Genomic DNA, 23,409 nt, shown 5'->3' on the forward strand with positions numbered 1-23,409 from the left:
TTTACATCACACGGCGCTGCTGCGCAGCAGCGCCGTGGCGTAGATCGGCGATCCCCAGCCTCTGATTGGCCGGGGATCGCCGGCACCTGATAGGCAGAAGCCTATCCTATCCGGCGCAGGACGGAACTCAGTCCTGTGCCTCTCACAGGGTGAGGGAGGGAAAGCCGGGGAGGGCGGAAAGCGCTGCGGAGGGGGTTTTGAAGAGCCCCCCTCGGAAAGTGCAGGTAGCCGGCGGCGATCAGACCCCCCCCCCAGCAGGACATCCCCCTAGTGGGGAAAAAAGGGGGGGGGGGTGGAGTCTGATCGCCCTGGTACATACGTGATCGGTGCTGCGGGCTGTAGAGCCCACGCAGCACCGATCACGGCAATATCCCCTGGTCCTTAAGTGGTTAAAAGGAAGAATCCATATCCCTCTCAGTTTAGGTTCCCTTTAATGGATCTGTGTATTAAAGGCTGTCCGCAGATGAGTGGCTTGTATTCTGCCTTATCAATTTCTAAATTGCCTGAATCCCTTCTGATTGAAACCACAGTTGTCTTCAATTCATTTTCCAACTAGAGCAATCTAATCTAAAAAAAAAAAAAAATCTAATCAATATACCATACAATTATGATTGATTTTTCCAAAATTTTGTAAAACAAATATATAAACTAAATTTTCCAACTCATCTGAAAAAGTGAATTTTCAATTTCTTATACAATCTATTTTGAATTGGAAAAGTAATTTGCATCATATATGACACCTTTATGTTAGGTTTACACGGACAGCAGATAAAAATGCATTCATTTTAACAGAGTTCTGCGTTCATTCAGTTGTTGTGCATTTTCATGCACTTTTGTATAAATCGATTCCACAACTAAAGTGGAAAAAAAAATGCACGCAGAACTGCATTAAGGAAAAAAAATAAAAAAAATAAAAATAAAAAACTTTCAGTTAAAATGCATAGCTATAAATTGACCCATGGGGAAACATGAAAATTTCCTTTACCTGCACTGTGCATCATTAACCACTTGAGGACCCACCCTTTACCCCCCCCCCCTTAAGGACCAGCGCTGTTTGAAGGGATCTGTGCTGGGTGGGCTCTGCAGCCCCCAGCACAGATCAGAGGGCACGCAGAGCGATCAGATCGCCCCCCTTTTTTCCCCCCTATGGGGATGATGTGCAGGGGGGGTCTGATCGCTCCTGCGTGCAGGCTAGTTGCGGGGGGGGGGCACCTCAAAGCCCCCCTCCGCTGCGACATTCACCCCCCTCCCTCTCCTACCTCTCCCTCCCGGTGATCCGGGCTGCACAGGACGCTATCCGTCCTGTGCAGCCAGTGACAGGACGTCCCCTGTCACATGGAGGCGATCCCCGGCCGCTGATTGGCCGGGGATCGCCGATCTGCCTTACGGCGCTGCTGCGCAGCAGCGCCGTACAATGTAAACAAAGCGGATTATTTCCGCTTGTGTTTACATTTAGCCTGCGAGCCGCCATCGGCGGCCCGCAGGCTATTCACGGAGCCCCCCGCCGTGATTTGACAGGAAGCAGCCGCTCGCGCGAGCGGCTGCTTCCTAATCAATCAGCTTGCAGCTGGCGACGCAGTACTGCGTCGCTGGTCCTGCAGCTGCCACTTTGCCGACGCACGGTATAAGCGTGCGGTCGGCAAGTGGTTAAAGAGAACCCGAGGCGGGGTTCTGAGAATAAAATCCACATACAGAGGTTGGGTCTGCCTATACAGCCCAGCCTCTGTTGCTATCTAGATCGCCCCTAAGCCCCACCACGCTCTGCAGTCCCCCATAAAAACACAGCCACGCTGCTAACACGCAGCGGGCTGAGCGGGCTGTGTTTACCTCTGTCAGTCTGGGTGCTCCCCCCCGCCTCCTGCATTGCTCCGGGCCCCGCCTGCATCCCTTCCCTCCCTGCTGATTGGAGGGAAGGGACGCAGGCGGGGACCGGAGCGATGCAGGAGGCGGGGGGAGCGCCGAGACTGACAGGAGCGAGGTAAACAGCCCGGCTGTGATTTATGGGGTATTGCAGAGCGCAGGGGGGCTTAGGGGCGATCTAGATAGCAACAGAGGCTGGGCTCTATAGGCAGACCCAGCCTCTGTATGGTGATTTCATTCCCAAAACCCCGCCTCGGGTTCTCTTTAAAGCTGACTGCAACGGATTCAGCATAAACTTCAAGAGCAAATCTCACATTAACAAAAGCAGTAACATCTTGGGGAAAACTACATACGATGTAGCTTTTTGGCCAAGAAATTCAGGCTGATCATTTTGGCCAAGGAAAATTTAAAATGCTCATGTAGTTTAAGACTCAACATCACTGTGGGTTGTCCAGAGAAGCACATTCACTACCTTTTAGGTAGTTCTAAGTAAACATAGATAACCTCATCATAATCTAGTAGGAATGGCCAAAATAGAAGTAGACTTGTAAAATGCTGAAATGTTCTTCTAGTACATCACACATTTTATATTACTTCATTGGGTTCCACAGCAACATACTGACAGATGGTAACACACGTTATGTAGAACTGGTGAATAGTAGTCAATGGGCTTTTCTTCATCTGAATAGCGGTTTATAAGTGATATTAGACAGCTGTGCTTTAGAACAGTGGGGAAACTGGCAAAAGAGAAAAAAAAAAAAAAAAACACTTCATTTGGCAGAATCCACAATATTGAAGTTGAATAGGGTGGCCATCCTTCTCAGCATTTCAAGCCTACCTGGAGACCGTTCATTTTCTGTGTATTTTACTACACAGAAAAGGAATTACCAATTATTCATTCTTTCAAAAATTGTAAAGATTGCACCTGCATAAAACAAATGTATGGGCAGTTAATAAGCCAAGTAAATGGCTAGCCTGTGCAACCTCTCCCAACAACTTACCATTTAAGAGCACACAAACAGTTTCCCTGACACAGAAGGTTTTTGTATAGCCATACCAGCGCCATATACTGACATGTAGGGAGGTCAACGAATGCATTGCTGGACTTAAGGCAGCTATTGCATCATTTAGAAGCAGAACAAAATAGCACAGTATGCAGTATAAGAACATTTGTAGTGGTATATGAGGAATTGCATGTACTAATTGGAGGCATAATAGAAGTTCAAACATACTGTTTTATTGAACAGGCCTCACATTTTGTAGTTACCCTTTCAAAAGATCAAAAGCAAATTACACTTAAGTGAACGCTTTTACTTTCTCACAAATAATCAACTAAACTCATATTTGTGAAACAATTTTTTTCCAGTTTAGCTGCACTCAAAGTGGATCCGAGCTGAACTTTTACTCATTGCGTTCCTTTCCTATTGTTTATAGGGCATTCCTCAAGCCAAATACTTTTGTTTTGATGCTCTAATTCCCTATAAACTACACAAGCCACTCCCACAGGTTTTCAGAGAGCCAAGGCACTTTCAGACAATAGCAAGGGCTCATGGGAGCTCAGTCTGGGCAGGAGGAGGGAAAGGTATTACTAGCCAGAGATTTCAGAGGCAGAGGGGAGGAGGGGGGGGGGGGATTAGGTTTTTTTGCTCAAGTTGCAGATAAGCCTGCCTCTGTGTAATGTTTTCAAACAAGATGGCTGCTGACATTGTATCACAGGAAGAAATAACCATATTCTATTAAAGCTGTTTGCAGCTAGATTTGCTGTGTAAACTATCTAAACTTTAGAGAAGATATATAGACAAGTTACTTGTTATGGTAAGTTTTTCATCTCGGATCAGCTTTAACAGGTCAAGTAATTAGCTGTTGCCTAGATACAGTAACTGATAACCAGGGACAGAACTAGGGGGAAAACAACTTCACAACTATATTAAGCTGGACAAACAATGTCTCTGATAAGGTACGAGAGAGAGAGAGAGAGAGAGAGAGAGGAGAGAGAGAGAGAGAGAGAGAGAGAGAGAGAGAGAGAGAGAGAGAGAGAGAGAGAGAGAGAGAGAGAGAGAGAGAGAGAGAGAGAGAGAGAGAGAGAGAGAGAGAGAGAGAGAGAGAGAGAGAGAGAGTGAGTGTCCAGTTGAAAATAATTGTGGAGGGCTCTGTCCAGATTCATCCACCTTCCTTATTTTTTAGCAAGATGGAAGAATTAAGGCAATGGATATTTACATAGTTATTTGGGTTGAAAAAAGACATACAAGTTCAATTAGCCTTCCTGGCAATCTGATTCCCGCGTCGCAATGGCCGCGGGAAGTTTTTTTTTTGCATATTTTTAAAAATCATGTAGCTAGCCTAGCGCTAGCTACATGATGCCCCCCTCCCTGCGGCGTCCCTCCCACCCCTCCGATCACCGCCAGCGCCTATGCCTGTAAGGAAATACCGTTGTAAACGGGATTTCCTTCAGGGCTTCCCGAACGGAGTGATGTCATGACGTCACAGGGAGTCCCGATCAGCGCTGCCTGGCACTGATTATCCAGGCTGCGCACGGGGTCTTGGGGTGGGCCCATTACGCGGCGGGTAGCGGCGCATCAGCGGCGATCGGAAGTAACACGCAGCTAGCAAAGGACTAGCTGCGTGTTTAAAAAAAAAACAACCTTAAAATCGGCCCCACCAGGGCCTGAGCGGTGACCTCCGGCGTCTCTGAACGAGCTGAGCTCGTCCAGAATGCTAGGGAGGTTAGAAAAGCTTTGCCTTGAGAAGTGTAGTTAAACTAGACTTTTTCTTTCACAAATATGATTTTACTTCATAATATATGAAAAAGTAAATGTGAATAATGTTAAGTGGGTATTTTTAATGGTAGCATGCAAAAGGAAAAACATTACAACCAAACACTTCAAACTGGCATGTTCACAAACAGTAATTTCTAGGTCTTAATGGATTAACAGTAAAGGGAAAAGTTCTAAACAGCAAATAAAATTTAAAACCTTATACAGTCACATCTTACAGTGGGGGTCTGCACACAGGATAAAATCATGCTGATATGAATTTGTTTTCATAAACCTGAATAGCAAACATTCAGGAAATTGTCTACGCTGCGCAAAAGAGGGGACATGTGATGCATTTACATACAAATATTTAAGCTGGAAACCTGACACCTTGGGTAAAAAAAAGACTAACCAAAAATACAACCAAAGAAAAACATTTTAGTATATGGAATATTAAAACCCATACATCATAGCTTTGAAAGTCTTCGTTAACATGCTTAGATTTATATAATTTGCAGGGTATTATTATGTATCCATATTTTATTTGCATACTTAAAGTAAATAACTTAAAAATTGGTCTAACATATTGGGAACTCTCAAACATTTGAACATGTAAGTTATAGCCCCAGAGTATAAAAAAATCTGTTTCCACATTTCATTGAAGACTAAGACAAAAACACTTGTGTGAAAATTGGCGCAAAATGAGTTTTACACTAACAAAAGAAAAAGTTCTTCCCCAACTTCAATCTCATTTTCTCTATTTAATACAAAATACAAGAGCAAGTTATTTGTGGGACTTGCTAGTTTTGAAGGAAACTTGTAAGGTCTTGTCCCCTAAGCGATAGCCATTAAGACTTGCAATGGCCATTGCAGCCTCTTCATAGTTTGTCATGGTCACAAAACCAAAACCTTTGCACTTGTTGGTGTTAAAATCACGGATAACTTTCACATTAGTGACTGCTCCAAATGGACCAAACATCTGCCAGAGGATTCCTTCATCTGCATCTTGCCCAAGGTTGTAAATAAAGATGCACCATCCAGATGATGCATTGTTAGCAACATTCACTCCAGATATACTGCTCATATGATCAACTCCCATGGGCGAAAATCTAGTAAAAGAAAAAAAAAACAAAAAAAAAAAACACGGAAACCTGAGACTGATTGTATGTAAACCGTTTTTATGGCACCTGAATATTGTGGCACACTACCAAGCTCATATTTACACAGCAGACTTAACTACTTCGTGCAAAAAAAAAAAAAAAAAAATGGACATTTTAAAATGGCGACGAGGGCACGCATGTACACGTGCACATACATATTAAAGAGACTCAGAGCTGGATTAATCAATATGTTTTATACATACCTGGGGCTTCCACCAGCCCCATATGCTCAGATCGCTCCCACGCCGCCATCCTCCACTGCCGGGTTCCTGCAATTCCGGTGGCTCCAGTCTACGCAGGAGAAGTGCGCTTCTGTTACGTCAGACTGGAGCCGATTGGAGGAAGTGCGGGGGACCCAGTACTGAACCCAGTACCCAGCGACATGGGAGTGATCGGAGCGTATGGGGCAGGAAGCCCCAGGTATGTATAAACCGTTTTGATTGAGTCCCTATAAGTACATTCACAAGTTAATTAGCGTTAATAGTTAAAAAAAAAATAAACATGAACGCAATTATATGGAATTTGTGCTCCTACAATACACTTTTCTGACTGCGCATGTTCCACTGACTCATTGGTATGTCCCAGAGGAATCACTACAGCACAGTTCCCTGCATCAGTTGATCACTAGTAGCAAAATCCTCAGGGGCCCTATGACTTAATACTGTAAAATCTTGGTACATACACAAATAAAAAAAAAGTTAATTTGTTCCAAAGTAAAATGCACTGCAAAGAACCACTAGACTAGATCTTATTACAAATCCTCTGAATTTTCTTTTTCAATAGCAATTACAGGATGGCAGTTGCTTAAACTGTCAGAATAGTGTACAAGCGACTATTCTGGCCAATATTTCTTTAGTACTTTTAAAAGAATAAGGGCAATTGAGAGTTCCCCATGAATAGATAGTCAGCTCTGAACCTCTTTTGATCTAATCTATTACCAATGGTGACTACTATACAGGAAATCATTTACAGAGCATTTTGAGACAAAATGATCTTCTTAAATGTACATATGCATTTTACAGTTTTAGTCATAATGCTCCTTTAAAGGATTGACTTATAAGATCATTCAATATAACCTTTTTCTAAGTGGAGTAATGTATTGAGCTTGCGTTGTTGTAGAATAAAAGTAGATTACAATAGTGCATTAGCAACATTCAGTGAAGGAGTCGCGTCGGGAGATTAACCTTACTGACACACAGTTAGCATATCCCATTGTGGAGTAGGAGGCCGCCCTGTCAGCTGTTTGTATTTTCGTTATTCTTCCCCCTTTGATGATCCCGGAGAGGATAGCTCCTACTTGTAACAGCACACTCATGCAGTTTAACAGCTCATCAGAGCAGCTGTATTTCCCAGGACAGTGCTTTACGTCTCTGATGAAAATAAATGCTGCCCGCTGAAACCCCCTTCAGAGAAGCTGGCAAAACCACGCTGCAGGGACCAGCTCTCTGCTATTGCGCAGATTCCCAGAGGCTAGTTTTAGCAAGCACAAATACTATAGCTGTGTCCTGCATTCTTTACATTCCTTTTAAACGGAGGCACACAGTTTTTTTTTTCCTTTGTGAATTCTTTGCTTTTGGAGGAAGGTGGTAAGAGCCGTAAATCACTATCCTGAGGAGGCTCTGATGAGCTGTAAAACGGCACCAGTGTGCCGGTGTCGTGTCCGATTACGCTGCCTGTGGATTTGTGCTGCCCCGCATGCGCAGTAGGAGACAGTGCAGCCACAGTTCCTATTGAATGATGTTGCTGGAGGTAAAATACTAAATATCTCCGCTCCCACACCTCTTACACTCCCCAAATTTTCAGGGTAGGGAGGGGACCCCCCCGAACTACCTCTATGCCAAATTGCAGCCCCCGAAACCAGCTGGTTCCAGAGATAGATTACAGAAACCTATCTCCTGAACCAGCAGGTCTCGGGGGCTGCAATTTGGCATATAGGTCGTTCTGGGGGTCCCCTCCCTACGCTGAAAATTTGAGGAGTGTAAGAGGTGTGGGAGCGGAGATATTTAGTATTTTACCTCCAGCAGCATCATTAACCTCACACTGGGCATGCGCGCTACTCAGTGTGGAAGGGAGCTTCCGGGCAGCACAATCAGACATTACACCGTTACAAGTAGGAGCAATCCTCTCCAGGATCATCAAAGGGGTGGGGGGTGGCGGAAGAATAACGAAAATACAAACAGCTGACAGGACTGCCTCCTACTCCACAATGGTATATGCTAACTCTGCGTCAGTAAGGTTTATCTTCCGGCGCAACGCCTTCACTGATTGTGGCTAACGTACTATTATACTTGACTTTTATTCTACAACAATACAAGCTCAATACATTGCTCCACTTAGAAAAAGGTTATATTGAATGATCGTATAATAAGTCAGTTCAACATACTGCTCCTTTAAAGGATTCATAGAAACTGTCAAATTGTAAAAAAGGTTTGGGGGCTGTACCCCTGGTCTGGCAGACTGGCACTTTATTAAATTTAGTGTGGTGTTCTGTAGCTTAGTTTTGTTTTTATTGCTATGCTGGCACTGTGTTCTGGGACCTTTAGGGTAGGGGCATGGAGGTTGGGGTTGTACAGGACATAGGTGGTGTACGGGCTGCAACAAGAGATCTGGATGCTGGCCATCAGTTGGAGATCACTGCCTTAAAGAGGAACTGAAGAAAGAGGTATATGGAGGCTGTCATGTTTATTTCCTTTTAGACAATACTAGTTGCCTGGCAGTCCTGCTGATCCCCTGCCTCTAATACTATTAGCCATAGCCCCTGAACAAGCATGCAGCAGATCAGGTGTTTCAGTGGTTCAGACTTATAAGTCTGATCTGACAAGACTAGCTGCATGCTTGTTTCTGGTTTTAATCAGATACTACTGCAGAGAAATAGACCAGCAGGACTGCCAGGCAACTGGTATTGATTAAAAGGAAATAAACATGACAGCCTCCATATACCTCTCTCTTCAGTTCCCCTTTAATGCACTGTTCATCGTCTCTTGTTTGTAGTTGCTTACCACGTCGGCTTTGCTACTATACATTTTTTAACACACACAAACACACACACACAAACACACACACAAACACACACACACAAACACACACACACACACACACACACACACACACACAAACACACACACAAACACACACACAAACACACACACAAACACACACACAAACACACACACAAACACACACACAAACACACACACACTTTTGTACCTATGTACGATCATGTTAGATTTTTTTGGAAATGCGCTCAAACCTCTCTATGGACAGAAAGACAGAGGACTGACAGCAGTGAAGACTGAGGAGCTGACTTAGGCCTCTTGCACACTGCACGCGATTCAGATTCCGCTTTTTAATCTGTTTTTACATCCGATTCAGATTCCGATTTGCAGTGTGCAGGGAGCAAACTGCAAATCTGAATCTGAATCTGAAGTAAAAACTGATTAAAAAGCGGAATCTGAATCGCTTGCAGTGTGCAAGAGGCCTTAAGGTGGCCACACAATACAATTTTTAAATATCTGTTCAATTCAAGAAAAGTCATTTTTTCTGATTGTAAAGCCCCATCTACACCATACAATTTTTTTTGTCCGATTCGATTCAGACATGTCAGATCGGGATTCGATTCAAATTGGATTAAAAAAATTTGTATCGTGTAGATTGGGCTTTACAATTGTTGAAAAAAAATCTGACTAATGTACCACACACCTATGCTCAATTTTTCCCCAATCATGAATAAATTAATCGAAAGTTTAGAAAAAAACTGATTGGAACTGTACATCAATTGACAATCCATCAAACACCATACCATACTTGATAAAGTTGGTCAGAAAATTCCTACATGTCCAATCTCCAAAAATTGAAAAAAACAACCAACCAAAAAACGGGAAATTCAATCGGATTTTATTGATTAAAAACTAAGAAAAGCTCTCTATTTTTTGGGACAACCGATCGAAATTATCGAATTGGTGAAAAATTGTATCTTTTAATGGTTGGTGTGTGGCCACCTTTAGGCAGTCTCCACTTGTCAGTTTTTCTGCACGAGGTGTCTGACAGTTTTGTATTGCTGTCAATTGTTTTTCTACATGTGAAAAATGCATTCTAGTGTGAACTAGCCCATTGATTAACATTGGTTGCAGAAAATGCACAGAAAAACTGACGAGTGGAGACAGACTTAGCAAAGAATAAGCTTTTGTGTAAAGTTAAGTCTTCAATCAGGCCTGAGCCCACTGCTGCATTTTTATGAGTTTTTAAAAACGCAACAGTGGGCAAATTTCTTTATTAAAGGTAACTCAAAGCACAGGCCAAATCGACACCCCAAAGGGTCAGTGCGTTTCAGATGAAGAGATCCCTAGTCATGGCCGATTGTTTTGAGTGCACTAGATTCACCTAGTTACAAAAAACGAAAGTTTTCGATGAAATATCTCTGCAATACAGGATTTCTTTTATAGTGCTACAGTTCATGGGTCAATAATACCGAATTACAGATGTGGAGTAAAAGAAAAAGGTGTATCTTGAGTGAAAAGGCTGGTTGAGTATTTAACACGAGGGGAAGATTTAATATCTCCTATGTAAAACTATTTTAATTTTTTTTTTACTTTAACTGTCTCAGTTGTCATGAGACCTTCAGCCAGTGCACACTATAGAAATTCCAGGTCACATACATATCCTCAGCAAAAAGAGAGCAGCTTTGATATTTACTATTTGCTAAAGATGGCGCCAGGAGCTACACTGAAATTACACTTTAGATTTCCTCTGGTGCATGCTGGTTGTCAAGGTCTGGAAAACTAGCAAGCAACCTACAGTAAGAATAGATTAAAACTGTTTAACATCCTGAACAGAATGCCCAACAAGAAATGTTTGCTTAAAGTCACGTCCGACAGTGTTGGGCATGCCGCTCAGGAGGTTTTACAATGCACAGGTATCCCCCAAGTAGAAATGTGGTAGGTGTAGGGGCTCCATTAAAGGATACCCGAAGTGACATGATGATAGACATGTGTATGTACAGTGTCTAGCACACAAATAACTATGCGGTGTTGCTTTTTTTTTTCTTCCTCTGTCTGAAAGAGTTAAATATCAGGTATGTAAGTGGCTGACTCAGTCAGGAAGTGACCGTCACTGATAAAAAATTCTAACTATAAAACACTTTCCTAGCAGAAATGGCTTCTGAGGGCAAGAAAGAGATAAAAAGGGGAATTTCTTATCAGTGAGGGTCACACTGTAGTCACTTCCTGTCTGAGCCAGGACTGAGTCAGCCACTTACATACCTGATATTTAACTCTTTCAGGCAGAGAAAGAAAAAAAGGAACACAGCATAGTTCTTTGTGTGCTAGGAACTGTACATATACAGGTCTATCATCATGTCATATGTCACTTCGGGTATCCTTTAAATGTTAAGCCAGCAATAAACTAGCTAGTATAGGTACTCCCCAACCCCACAATCCCACAATCCAGCTGCTCTTACTCACCAAGCCTCTATCCAGCGATCACTGCAGCCTCCCTGCACAGCTCCAGAATTCTCTATGGGGAGGATCGGGACTGCGCATGATGTCATGACGCTGCTCGGTCCCGATTCTCCCCATAGAGAATACCTGAGCTGTGCGCGGAGGCTGCATCGATCGCTGGACAGAGGCTTGGTGAGTAAGATCGGGGGTGGGGCATCACCTATACTAGCTAGCATATTGTTGGCTAACATTTACTGGCCCCTGTGCCTTGCTATCTACACTGGGGACACCTGTACCTAGCTAGCCTATACTGGAGGACATGTACCCAGCTAGCCTATACTAGAGGACATGTACCCAGCTAGCCTATACTAGAGGACATGTACCCAGCTAGCCTATACTAGAGGACATGTACCCAGCTAGCCTATACTAGAGGACATGTACCCAGCTAGCCTATACTAAAGGACATGTACCCAGCAAGCCTATACTAGAGGACATGTACCCAGCTAGCCTATACTAGAGGACATGTACCCAGCTAGCCTATACTAGAGGACATGTACCCAGCTAGCCTATACTTGGGGACACCTGTACCTAGGTAATCTATACAGGGGGCACCTAGATCTCCCTACCTACAATAATCTGCAGGGGATTCCGAAGACAGATGGGCACCGCGTTGTGGGCTACACCGGACAGGTAATGTATAAATGCACACACGAGAGTACATTTATACACTGGGTGGGGCAGCAGCGAGGCAACGAATGTGGCGAATTCCCGAGTGTTTTCATGTTGAAAGGTCCACCTAGTACGTGCTTTCAGCAATATCTGAAATTTAACTTCATAACCACTGCTGCAGAGGATTGCTTAAGTAAATTCCTGTACACTTTAAACCTTACCCTAAACAGGCCTCTCCTGGAAATCCAACAAAATACAATACCACCACAAATTACTATCTGGCACCTGCAGAGGATGGTGCAGAAAACAACTAGGTTGTTAAAACGGAGTATGACAGGAATTCTATACCCGGAAGCTCAGATAAATTTGGAAACAGGGCTTAATCATAAGAATCCAGTTTATGCAAGATGACACTGAAGGTAGTAAGGTGGCATTGCATTTACGCCAGTTATCAAGTACAGCAATCGACAAACATCCCTGCAAAAACTGTCCTTTAAAGGAAAAAAAAAAAAAAAAGATTTCAACTTACCTGGGGCTTCTTGCAACCCCCTGGAGTCCTCCTGTGCCTAAGACGTCGGGTCCAAGTCCCTAAGGCCAGCAGCGGCTACCCCTGCAAAGGTGGCTGGCCATGCAGAGTACTCCTGGCTACAGAATCGCGATCAGGGGCCACAGATGCACAGAAGCCGCCAACTGGCTGCAACCGGCCAGCTTTGTGGAAGGGCGGGTGTCACCGCTGCTGGCAGGAGGGACTGGGACCGGCGTTGTGGGCACAGGAGGATTCCAGGGGGCTGCAAGAAGCCCCAGATAAGTTAAAATCATTTTTTTTCAGTGACTTAAGTCTCCCTTTAAAGTGACTCCGAGCTCATAAAAAAAAATGAAAGTTGTACTCACCTGGGGCTTTCTCCAGCCCAGTGCTGGTCGGGAGGTTCCACGACGGCGTCCTGGCTCTTCTCCTTCTCCCCGCTCCGGAATGGCTGACAGGCCGCAGCCCGGGCGACACTCAGCAGAGTGTCGGGCTGCTCCTTCCGCATATGACGCGGATTACGTCACACGCCGGCGGCCGGCGTGAAAGTACTGCGCATGCGCGATTAAAGCACGCATGCGCCGTACTGCCACGCCGGCCGCCGTGATGACGCGAGGCGGTCGGCGTGTGACGTAATCCGTGTCATATGCGGAAGGAGCAGCCCGACACTACTGAGTGTCGCCCGGGCTGCGGCCTGTCAGCCATTCCAGAGCGGGGAGAAGGAGAAGAGCCAGGACGCCGTCGTGGGACCTCCCGACCAGCACTGGGCTGGAGAAAGCCCCAGGTGAGTACAACTCATTTTTTTTATGACCTCGGAGTCCCTTTAAGGGCTCATTCTCAATAGTCAGTGAGTTGAACTGCATGGGGAAAAAAAAAAAAAAAAAAAAAAAAGGTCAATGGGTTTGCTGTGCATTTCCATGAGTTTTAACTACTTCAGGATCTTTAGTTTGCATATCTATGCCCCTGTACAATTCACGTGTGGATCAGGGGCGGTTGCGATCCCCATGCCTTTTTCGCTCGCCTCATCGCAATCCGCCTCCTTCTGTGACAGGCGTATGAGAATCAGCTGTTCCCAACCCTAATCACGGTGCCTGTGACTTCTGAGAGCTTGCAGCAAGGAGATTCAGGGCTTGTTTCCACTGTTGCGACGCGATTTCGGCCGCATTCCGACGCTTGTAAAAACGCATGCGGATGCGTTTCCACATGCGTTTTTACCCGCGATTTCGCATGCGATTTCGCATGGCAGGGTGCCATGCGAAATTAACCATGACACTGCCAGGGCTAAATAAAATTGAAAAAGGTGCGAAATCGCACGCGAAATCGCGGGTAAAAACGCATGTAACAAACGCATGCGTTTTTACTATTAAATACATTAGCGGCGATTCGCACGGATTCCCGACGCAGGCGAAATCGTTGGCTCTTTTGTGCGTTTTTTTCACGCTGAAAAAAACGCACCTCAACAACGCTACAGTGGAAACAGGCCCATCCACTTGTATTACATGTGCGGATCTGCATGCGTTGGACGCATGCAGATTCGCGATAGTGGAAACGAGCCCACAAGCTCACAGTCAAAAAGCACCAAATGTTTCTGTGTTTCTATTATAGAACACATTTTCAGTAGTACCATCTTGTGGCCAAAAAGTAAAAATACATCCAATTACACCATAATACAACTTTATATAATTTTTTTCTTCGTTTTTCATTTTCTAACCCTTTCCACCCCTGCCCCATAGTTGCCAAAATAAACACTAATTTATTTATTTTTATTACATAAGGGGAAAAAAAACTTTTTTAAAATTATTCCTTCTTGTACAATGCATATAAAATAATTCTTAGCTAAAAGTACCACCCAAAGAAAGCCTAAGTTGTGGCAAAAACAATGTATAGATCATTTCAGTGTGATAAGTAAAGTTATCGCTAAATGAATGGGAGGAGCTCTGAAATGTGAAAATTGTTATGGTTTTTAAGGGAAAAAACCCTGTGATCCTGAAGTGGTTAACTCCCAACGAATTGAAATGCACTGCACAGCAACTCACTGTTGTAGCCCTAAGAATACCATGTTAAACTAAGTATTACCTAAATCTCTGAGCTTGATGATGAACTGGTCCTCCAAACCTCCTTGCTGGAGAGTGGCAAAGCTGGGAAAGAAGCGCCATATTTTTATTTTGATTTGGATTAGCAGCAAACTTCACTGTTATGGGCTCTGATGAACCTGGTGGTTTGTGCCCATTGAAACTTGCAATTGCTTCTTCTGCTTCTGATCGTTTATCAAACCGTATAAATGCAACTCCACGAGACAAACCTTTAAATATAAGAATATTTAAACAATGCAAATGATCAGTTTAGATTTACACATTTCAAATTAAAATACAATTTAATCAATATTCCAATGAAAAATTGTTAATTCCCTGGCTGTCATACTGATCTTCTAATACTTTAAAGAAAACCTGAACTGAAAATTAAAAGTCAAAATAAACATACACAAGTCATACTTACCTCCTGCATAGTCTACTCAATCTCTTTTTCCTCTCCTGCGTCATGTTTGTCCACTGTGATCAATGGAATTCTCCATCCTCCATTTTGAAAATGGCCATTACCCCATAACAGCTTTCTGGTCAGCACACAGTTAAACTGTAACATCGCCCACTTGAGCCATAGAGAAACATGGACACATCAATTCTCCTCTCGGCTGTAACTGACAGCAACTTCTATATTTCAGTTCTGACAAAATGTTGTCAGAACTGGAAGGGATCATTGTCAAAAGAAAATAGTGAGCTTCTGAGAGGAACTGATGGCAAGGTAACTATGTATTGTTCATTTGAAGTTAACTCATGTGTTTATTTTAAATTTTACTCAGTACAGGTTCCCTTTTAAGCCACAGAGCCCCTGGTGCTCTGACTGAAGTCTGATTGCACTAGTCACATGCTTGTCTTGGATGTGGACTTCAGACACTACTAATGCCCAGCATCGAACCAGAAAGGCCAACAGGACGCCATGCAACTGGTATAATATGGCAACCTCCCTGTAATCTCGCTTCAGGTTCGCTTTTAAACTAAAAATTATTTTTGCACTTTACACTGCACTGAACAGCATATTAAATTGTAAGTGTGCTTAAAGTGAAAGTATAATTAGGAAACATTTAATGTGTTTTATAATTCATATAACAGTTTGCATTCTTATATGATTTCTAGAATGTACTCAGTAGTTGTGTGATATATAAAATATGCAACCTTTTGAATCCATGTAAGGATCACGAACATACTTGTTTTCTCAAAGCTCGCATACCAAATGTTTATACAATATGAAGGGTGTAATTGAGAGGTCACAGAGACTGTCTGGGTACATTTTACAGCTTGTATACCAAATTCCACTACCTAACACCTGTACCAAAACTTACCAGAAAGCGAGTTTTTTTGTTTTTCTTTTTAGGGCTGCCTGATAATAGGAGGAGACTTAAATATAACGCATGAACCCCATTTGGATTGCTCCAGGGAAAATCAATGGTCTTTGAAATCCTTCAAAGCTTAAAGTGGTATGATTCAAAATTTAATTTTTGCTCTAAAACATTAAATGACTAGAAAACATGATGCAAAAGACTGGTGTAAAGGCAAATTTAGGGCACATTTCTGCTGTGCTGAAGCAAATTCACATCCATATCCTTTGCTGTGCTATGTATGACTATAGGGATTCAGATGCGCCCTGCGGAAAACCGCTGTATGCATTTTTTTGTTTTTTGTTGCCAGCATGCAATTCGGATGCAGCCTATTAATTTCATTAGGCTGGTATTCTGTATTCCAAAATCACGTGCAGAAAAGGGCAGCGATTCGCAGATCGTGGAGTTAGGCCCTTAGGAATGGTACACAATGCAATTTCCCATCAGATCAATGGGTCGAATCATTTCCAACAAGTCCAATTGGATTTCCGATACTTTTCCTGATCGATTTTGTATAGAAGTTATCAAAAAATGTATCAGAAAAATGACCGGAAATCAGATCGGACCTGTCAGAAATATATCTATTAAGCGGTTAATATGACAGAAAATTGCATTGTAGTAGGCATTACACTTCACCGCAAATAACTAAATTTGGTCTACAACTGGCAAATCTTTTCACATTTTCTCAGTAATTGATAAGACAACCTAAAGGTTCATACACACCTACCAACTGTCAAACTTGCCTGTTAAGCCCAAATCACACGCTCAACAGCGGTCTTTTATGCAGCACAATTGTCAAACAGCTTTTGTTCTGAAACAAAAAAAGTATTTTGCTATTGTTCAAAAAGCTGATAAGACTAAAGGCCCGGCGGATCGCTCAAACTCAGTCTTATCACGCGAACGACAGTCTGTACACACGCCTGATTTGGCGTGCAGACGACTGGACAGGACGTTCAAACGAACCGTCGTTCGCAAAAATCAGACATGTGTATGGGCCTTAAAGAGACTCTGTAACTTGAAAAAGATCCCCTGGGGGGTACTCACCTCGGGTGGTGGAAGCCTCCGGATCCTAATGAGGCTTCCCACGCCGTCCTGCGTCCCACGGGGGTCTCGCTGCAGCCCTATGAACAGCTGGGCGACAGGCCCGACTGTAATTTCAATATTTACCTTTGCTGGCTCCAGCGGGGGCGCTGTGGCTGCATTCGGCTCGGAAATACCCGATCTCCGTCGGGTCCACTCTACTGTGCAGGCGCCGGAGACTTGCGCCTGCGCAGTAGAGCGGACCCGACGGCGATCGGGTATTTCAACCTACTTCGGAGCCGACAGCCATAAGAGCGCCTGCGCAGGAGCCAGGAAGGTAAATATTACGTCACGGCTGTACGGAGGGCTACAGCGAGACCCCCGAGGGACGCAGGACGGCGTGGGAAGCCTCATTAGGATCCTGAGGCTTCCCCCACCCGAGGTGAGTACCCCCCAGGGGACGTTTTGCCGTTACAGTTCCTCTTTAAGAAGTCAATCCTCTTTAAGAAGTCAATCCAACAGTTGGATTGACTTCTTATCAACTGTTAAAACAATAGCAAAATACTTTTAGTTTCACAACAAAAAGTTGTATGGGGCTTAACAGACAAGTTTGGTAGATAGTTGGACAGATGTGTATGAACCTTAAAGAATATTCTCTGCAGCCCCCCCCCCCCCCCAATATAGCAAAGGATTTTATGCATGGTTTACACAGCTATCGTATATTCTCGAGTATAAGCCGACCCGAGTATATGCCGACCCCCCCCCCCAACTTTTACCTAAACAAACTGGAAAAAGATATCGACTCGATTATAAGCCGAGGGTAGGAAATGGCATGGTGGAGATAAAATTTCAGGGTGAATCCTGCCTGTAAAGTCTTGTAAATAAATGCTCAAATAAAGCAACTGAATGAAAAGTGAAACCTAGGCAGTTTTATCACCATATGCTATAAGTATTCCTGGTCACTTTAAGTATAAGAGCTATAGTGTGGTTGAATAATAACCACAATAGCAGTCTCGTCTCCCACCATACATGTAGTGGAAGCGTGCCCCCACTATGCACAAATGTAACACCTCCCAGTGCACCCCATCAATAGGCACAGTAGAGCTGTGCGGCAAAGGCTGCGTCCCGTCCCCCCCACCTGCTGTTCTTAAGACTGATACCTGCAATAGCTCTGTCACCCCTCCTACATGTAATGGAAGTGCCTCTCCGATGCATGCCAAACTCACAGTGCGGCGCGCTGTCAGTATCCTCTTTACTTCAGAGCTCCAGGTCGGGGGGGCATGCCTTTGTATGCGCAGAGCCATGTCTGCCATTTACTGATCTGCGCCATTAGGTATCCGATACTTCTGACCTCCGGGTCACCGCAGCATTGTGATCGGGGGGCGGGCATTTGCATATGCAGCTTGGCAAGTGCTTTTACCGGTCTGCGCTACATTCAGTTCATTAGCCTTTCAGTCTCGTTGCATCTGTATGACCCCGTAGTGGCGCATGAGAGGCGCCACTAGAGGGTATCATAGAAATGAGTCGAGACAAAGGCTAATGAACTGAATGTAGCGCAGACCGGTAAAAGCACTTGCCGAGCTGCATATGCAAATGCCCGCCCCCGATCACAATGCTGCGGTGACCCGGAGGTCAGAAGTATCGGATACCTAATGGTGCAGATCAGTAAATGGCAGACATGGCTCTGCGCATACAAAGGCATGCCCCCCGACCTGGAGCTCTGAAGTAAAGAGGATACTGACAGCGCGCCGCACTGTGAGTTTGGCATGCATCGGAGAGGCACTTCCATTACATGTAGGAGGGGTGACAGAGCTATTGCATGTATCAGTCTTAAGAACAGCAGGTGGGGGGGGGGGGGGGGGGCGGGACGCAGCCTTTGCCGCACAGCTCTTATGTTCTTATGGTGAGGGTGCGCTCGAGGGAAGAAGGAGGGGGATTACATTTGTGAGTAGTGGCTCGAATATAAGCAGAGACCCCCACTTTTGGACACATTTTTTGGGTCCAAAAACTCGGCTTATGTTCGAGTATATACACGGTAAGTTTTAAGTTGTGTACACACCTAATGTATTCCATGTTGCCCATCAGGGACTGGGACCTGATCCCCTAGGGCAACATTGCTACATAGCTGACATGTCTGTACAGGCCGTCCAGCAGACGACGTGCTCTGCTGCTATGAGGGGAGTAGAGGGACGACAGAGAAGTGTGTGCGTGACATCACGCGGCAGGCGGGGGGGAGGGGAGTTCATCTGCTGGATAGATTGCTTACAGGTTAAGGGTTGACGGCCTCTATACACATGCCTATCGGCTCAGGCGGTTGTTATCGCCAACCTTAGGTGGGTGTACAAGCCTTCAGCCAAACACAATCTGACAATTTCAGAATGGCAATGACACTTATAAACTACTTTATGAGTGGAGTAAAGGAAGAACATATACCAATGAGGGGAGTAGAAGAAAATATACCAATAGGGACACGGATCCTATGAACACCGATACATGTAATTAAAGGGATTTTTTTTTTAGCCTGGCACACAAAAAGTAAAAAATAAGTAATAACAGTACATCGTTCAGACAGCTACAAGGGAATAGTAACAGAATTTGAACATGAATTCCAGTGACCCAAGCATAAGAGAAAATGACTGAGATCAGTCAACTAGAACTGAAAATAAACAATAAAAACGAGATGCTTTTAACCTCTTATACATCATAATTCTGGAACCGTTGGTCTATGCTAGATTACAGAATCCACACATCAAAAAAGTATAACAATGGGTGACAGAATCCACACATTGTGTAACAATTAAACCTGGAAAAATTGGCAACCGAAAAAAAAATAACTCAGGAAAATATCCAAATATCTTACAGGAATATAAAGTACAGGAAGTCCCCAGCTCATGAACAGGTTCTGTTCCAGAAGTTTGTGCATAAGTTGAATCGTGTCCCAGCTACTCACCTCCCAGCAGATATATTTCTCCCCTGCAGGGGGAGCCCTTTTCCATTTTGCTCTGGCTCCCTGTAGGGTAGTTCAGTGCAATTTTGTTTGATTGAATTTCAATTGTAGCCGACTGACTATTTGCATAGCATATAGGACTTTACACCAAATCGTGCACTCTTTGATGCCATACAGTTGTGTTCAAAATTATTCAACCCCCACTGAAATTAAGTGTTTTGGCCAGTTTGAAATACATTTTGATCATTTCAGTCATCTTGTTTACAATTAAATCAAAGAGGCACCTGTAAAAGCAGGGCTGCTCATCCGGATTCCAGATATCCAGGTAACCCGGATAGCCGAACTTTTTTCAGCTATCCGGCCGGATTCAGATTCCGGATACCTGGGCCAAAATCCGGATAGCTATCTGTGGATATTTGGCCACATGACCCGGATATCCGGATCCGAAATACTGTAATTAAGGTGATGACGTCCTGGAGCCAATCAGAGGCCTCCCAGCCTAAGCCCTGGCACCCAATCACAGAAAGGAACACTGGCCAGCCCCCCCTGTATAATAAGGAGGGCTGCCATGATGAGACATATCGTCTTGCTGAATGCTCACAGAGACATGCTCCAGTGCTGGTGGCCTAGCAGCAAGAGGGCTGTACACAGTTACAAACCTAAAGCGGTTCAGTGATTAACCCCTTCACTACTAGCTCTACACTATTGTTAAATCATTAATTAGCTTGATGTCATTTGTGGGACAGTCAGTGTGTGCTGCATGCAGCTGCTATGTGTCTGTGTGTGCTGTGCACAGACCAGGCCAGCTGCTGCCTGCTGGCCAGCTATTAGCCTTAGGTATAGGTATAGGTTAGGGGATAGGATTACTGTTTTATTGTGTAGTTAGTACTGTAGTACAGCAGTCAGTGCTAGTAGTTAGAGTAGTAGTACCACTGTGTTCGCTTTCTACAGAACTGCTGTGCTGTGAACAGTGCCAGTGTGACAGTTAGTGTGCACTAGTGTCTTCTCTGCTGCCTGTCACTTGTCAAGTGCCTCGTCCGGCATGCTCCTGGCACACGTTACACCTTCTGCTGCCGCATTGCCCTGCTCCTGCTGCCTGTGCAGCTCCCACCGCCAGGCAAGGGTGCCACAGGCCACTGATACCACCTAAATTTAACCTAAAACACAATTGCTGCGTAATTTTTGTGGAGTGGTCTTGGCTGAAAACTCCTGTCCCAGTTGTGCGGCTGGACTTTGGACACAATGTGGGCTGCACAACCGCTGTCTGGAACCTAGGCCAAATAATAATAATACATGCCTAATTAACTCTAAAAACCCCTTTAAAGCAATGTAAAGGCCACTTCCGGTTTTTCTATCCAGATGTCCAAATCCATCCGGATACCCCGGATATGGAGGTCGGATATCCGATTCGTATTGGAAAATTTTGAACTTGGATATCCGACCCAGATCGGATTTTGAAAAGGGGTATCCGAGCACCACTGCTTGTAAGTCAAACAAATATAACATAACATTTATAATGAAATAACCACAAATGTCTTTTCTGTGCTCACATCATTATCAGTTTTATTCAACCCTCAAGTGACATTCATTCTTAGTACTTACTACAACATCCTTTTCCAGTTAGAACAGCTCTTAAACGCGAAGAATAGCTTGACACAAGTGTCTTGCAGCGATCTAATGGGTATCTTAGCCCATTCTTCATGGGCAAAAGCCTCCAGTTCAGTCACATTCTTAGGCTTGCGCGCTGCAACTGCTTTCTTTAAGTCCCACCAGAGGTTCTCAATCGGATTTAAGTCTGGTGACTGCGATGGCCACTCCAAAATGTTCCAGCCTTTAATCTGCAACCATGCTCTAGTGGAAGTTCGAGGTATGCTTGGGATCATTGTCCTGTTGAAAGGTCCAACGTCTCCCAAGCCTCAGGTTTGTGACGGACTGCATCACATTTTAATCCAATAACTCCTGGTACTGAAGAGAATTCATGATACCTTGCACATGCTGAAGCTTCCCTGTACCTGCAGAAGCAAAACCGCCCCAAAGCATGATTGACCCCATCCATGCTTCACAGTAGGCAATGTGTTCTTTTCTTCATAGACCTTGTTCTTCCTCCTCCAAACATAGCATTGATTCATGGGCCCAAACAGTTCTAAGTTTGTTTCATCAGTCCACAGAACACTATCCCAAAACTTTTGTGGTTTGTCCACATGACTTGGCATACTGCAGTCGACTCTTTATTCTTTGGAAACAGCAAGGGGGTGCGCCTCGGAGTTCTGGCATGGAGGTCTTCATTACGCAGTGTGTGCCTTATTGTCTGAGCTGAAACTTCAGTTCCCTGCATCTGACAAATCTTTTTTCAGTTCCTCAGCAGACACACCGGGACTTTTCTCCACTTTGCGCTTCAGGTAGCGCACAGCAGTCGAAGTCATCTTTTTGCCACGACCAGGTAGCGTTTCAACAGTGCCCTTTGCCTTGAATTTGCGAATGATGCTTCCTACGGTGTCTCTTGATATGTTTAACATCTTTGCAATCTTCTTATAGCCAATGCCCTTCCTGTGAAGATAAATCACCTTTTCTCTTGTCTTCCTGGACCATTCTCTTGACTTCCCCATGTTTGTAAACACACCAGTAAATGTCTAGAAGGAGCTGAGTATCACAGTCATTTTAAATCTGCCTAATCGGTGCTTATTATGCTTGATTGCTGCTTGTTAACATCCACAGGTGTTTTCAATACCTGATCGAAAACACTTGAATGAACCTCTGTTCTTAAGGCCTCCTTTCCACGGACTGTTGAGCTGTGTGCTCAGCAAGCAGTTACCAGGCAGCAGTGAGCAGTTGGGAGAGTTTGACAGGCATTTCACTGCCTATCAACAGTTCATGAAAAGAGGCCTAAGAGTGGTAGTCTTTAAAGTGGATCCGAGGTGAACTTTTACACATTGCAAAATTGTGTTCCGTTCCTATTGTTTATAGGGCATTGCTCAAGCCAAATACTTTTTTGTTTTTATTTTAATACTCTAATTCCCTATAAACTAAAAAAGCCACGCCCACAGGGTTTCCGAGAGCCTTGGCAGTAGCAAGGGCTCATGGGAGCTCAGTCTGGGCAGGAGGAGGAGGAGGTGTTACTAGCCATTGATTTCAGAGGCAGAGGGGAGGAGGAGAATGGCTGATGGCTCAAGATACAGATAAGCCTGCCTCTGTGTAATGTTTACAAACAACATGGCTGCTGTCGTATCACAGGAATAAATAATCATATTCTATTAAAACTGTTTGCAGCTAGATTTGCTGTGTAAGCCATCTAAACTTTAGATAAGATATATAGACAAGTTACTTGTTATAGTTTTTCATCTCGGATCCGCCTTAAGGGGTTGAATAATTTTGTCAAAGAAATCACAAAAAAACATTTAATACTGTATTACAAAAACAATTGGTCATTTTAGTTGCATTTGGTTCTTTAAAAAGTCCTTGTAAGATTTACATTCTGAACACAATTACAAATGTACACTAAATTCCCTAAAACCCTTTACAGCATTGGGGGTTGAATAATTTTGAACACAACTGTATGTTGTACCCAGTTGAGCCTTCCCTTGTAAGCAATTAGACTTCCATCAATGCTGA

At 44.1% G+C, this 23,409-nt stretch overlaps 1 protein-coding gene and 1 long non-coding RNA gene across 4 annotated transcripts in view; one reads left to right on the plus strand and one right to left on the minus strand.

The window, feature by feature from the left end:
- ELAVL1 (ELAV like RNA binding protein 1) overlaps positions 1-23,409 on the minus strand; it is a 165,350-nt gene that overhangs the window by 26,486 nt on the left and 115,455 nt on the right. Inside the window, exons 5-6 of one of the 2 annotated variants that reach the window (XM_068233798.1) lie at positions 14,477-14,702; positions 4,680-5,722 (exon numbers count right to left, since the gene is read on the minus strand). In XM_068233798.1, the coding sequence (XP_068089899.1) occupies positions 5,398-5,722; positions 14,477-14,702 (551 nt within the window). In that variant the 3' untranslated portion in view covers positions 4,680-5,397. Of the gene's footprint in view, positions 1-4,679; positions 5,723-14,476; positions 14,703-23,409 lie in introns of those variants that run through there. The other variant, XM_068233799.1, reaches the window with a different exon arrangement.
- Positions 3,748-23,409, plus strand: part of LOC137509034 (uncharacterized) — a 34,857-nt gene continuing 15,195 nt past the window's right edge. The window contains exons 1-3 of one of the 2 annotated variants that reach the window (XR_011020487.1): positions 3,751-3,817; positions 15,263-15,439; positions 15,830-15,932. This is a non-coding gene — a long non-coding RNA (uncharacterized lncRNA). Of the gene's footprint in view, positions 3,818-15,262; positions 15,440-15,829; positions 15,933-23,409 lie in introns of both variants that reach the window. The other variant, XR_011020488.1, reaches the window with a different exon arrangement.

This window comes from Hyperolius riggenbachi, chromosome 1 (assembly GCF_040937935.1).
Source record: "Hyperolius riggenbachi isolate aHypRig1 chromosome 1, aHypRig1.pri, whole genome shotgun sequence".
Taxonomy (NCBI): domain Eukaryota; kingdom Metazoa; phylum Chordata; class Amphibia; order Anura; family Hyperoliidae; genus Hyperolius; species Hyperolius riggenbachi.